We start from the raw sequence: 773 nt of genomic DNA on the forward strand, positions 1-773 counted from the left end.
GCAAGCTGCCAGGTGGTGAGCACTCTGGGGAAGTTGATCTCCCATGCAGCAGTGTGAAGGATCATCCCACATTCTCAACTGGTGATGGTGTGTTCTGCAAGTCATCCCAGGTTGGACAGGCTTTTAGAAGTGCCTCTGGTCTGTATTTCATGTCTTGCTCTGAGAACAGCATTTACTGTGCAACCCACAACAACCTAGAAATTACTTACTTCCGACCTCTGAAGAAATTTTACTTGAAGGTGTGCCCATGTGTGCTTGAAAGTGAACTGGGGCAATCTGCTTAACTTTTCCAACTGGCATTCTGTGTCTGCAGTGCCTACTGAAACCGGCTTAGTTCTTTGTGTCATTTTTTATTTCTTCTTGCAAGTGCATCCTTTATCCCAGACTTGAAGTTTTTTGTATTTTGGGTTACAAGAATGTGCCTGAGGTTTTGGGACCACCTGCTAACATCTGCTATAAGTGTATTTTTATTGGCTAAAGCATTCAGTCAGTGAGTGTACAGTGCTACATGCAGAGTTAAGAAGCTTGCACAAATAACTTACCACACAGAAAATTTGAACAGGAATGTCTGCCATTGGGCTGAGGCTTAATTTTACTATGAGTTTCTAACCAGCATTCCCTTCTGAAAATCCCCAGTTTATCATTATCTCTTTATCATAAAACCGTGTACAGCACTTAACCGGGTTGCCTCTGAAATGCCATATTCCAGACTTCCCGCAGCAGCAAAACTGTCCTCAAACTCACTGCAAGAACAAATGCAATGGAGATTTCTG

At 42.9% G+C, this 773-nt stretch overlaps 1 protein-coding gene across 1 annotated transcript in view; it reads left to right on the plus strand.

Annotated features, from left to right (window-relative positions):
* The window catches only part of LOC141944162 (fas-binding factor 1 homolog), a 9,528-nt gene extending 9,194 nt beyond the window's left edge, over positions 1 to 334 (plus strand). Inside the window, exon 17 of the mRNA XM_074870267.1 lies at positions 314 to 334. Within this exon, the coding sequence (XP_074726368.1) occupies positions 314 to 334 (21 nt within the window). The remainder of the gene's footprint in view (positions 1 to 313) is intronic.
* Positions 335 to 773: the final 439 nt, after the last annotated feature.

The sequence above is a fragment of the Strix uralensis genome, chromosome 5 (assembly GCF_047716275.1).
Source record: "Strix uralensis isolate ZFMK-TIS-50842 chromosome 5, bStrUra1, whole genome shotgun sequence".
Taxonomy (NCBI): domain Eukaryota; kingdom Metazoa; phylum Chordata; class Aves; order Strigiformes; family Strigidae; genus Strix; species Strix uralensis.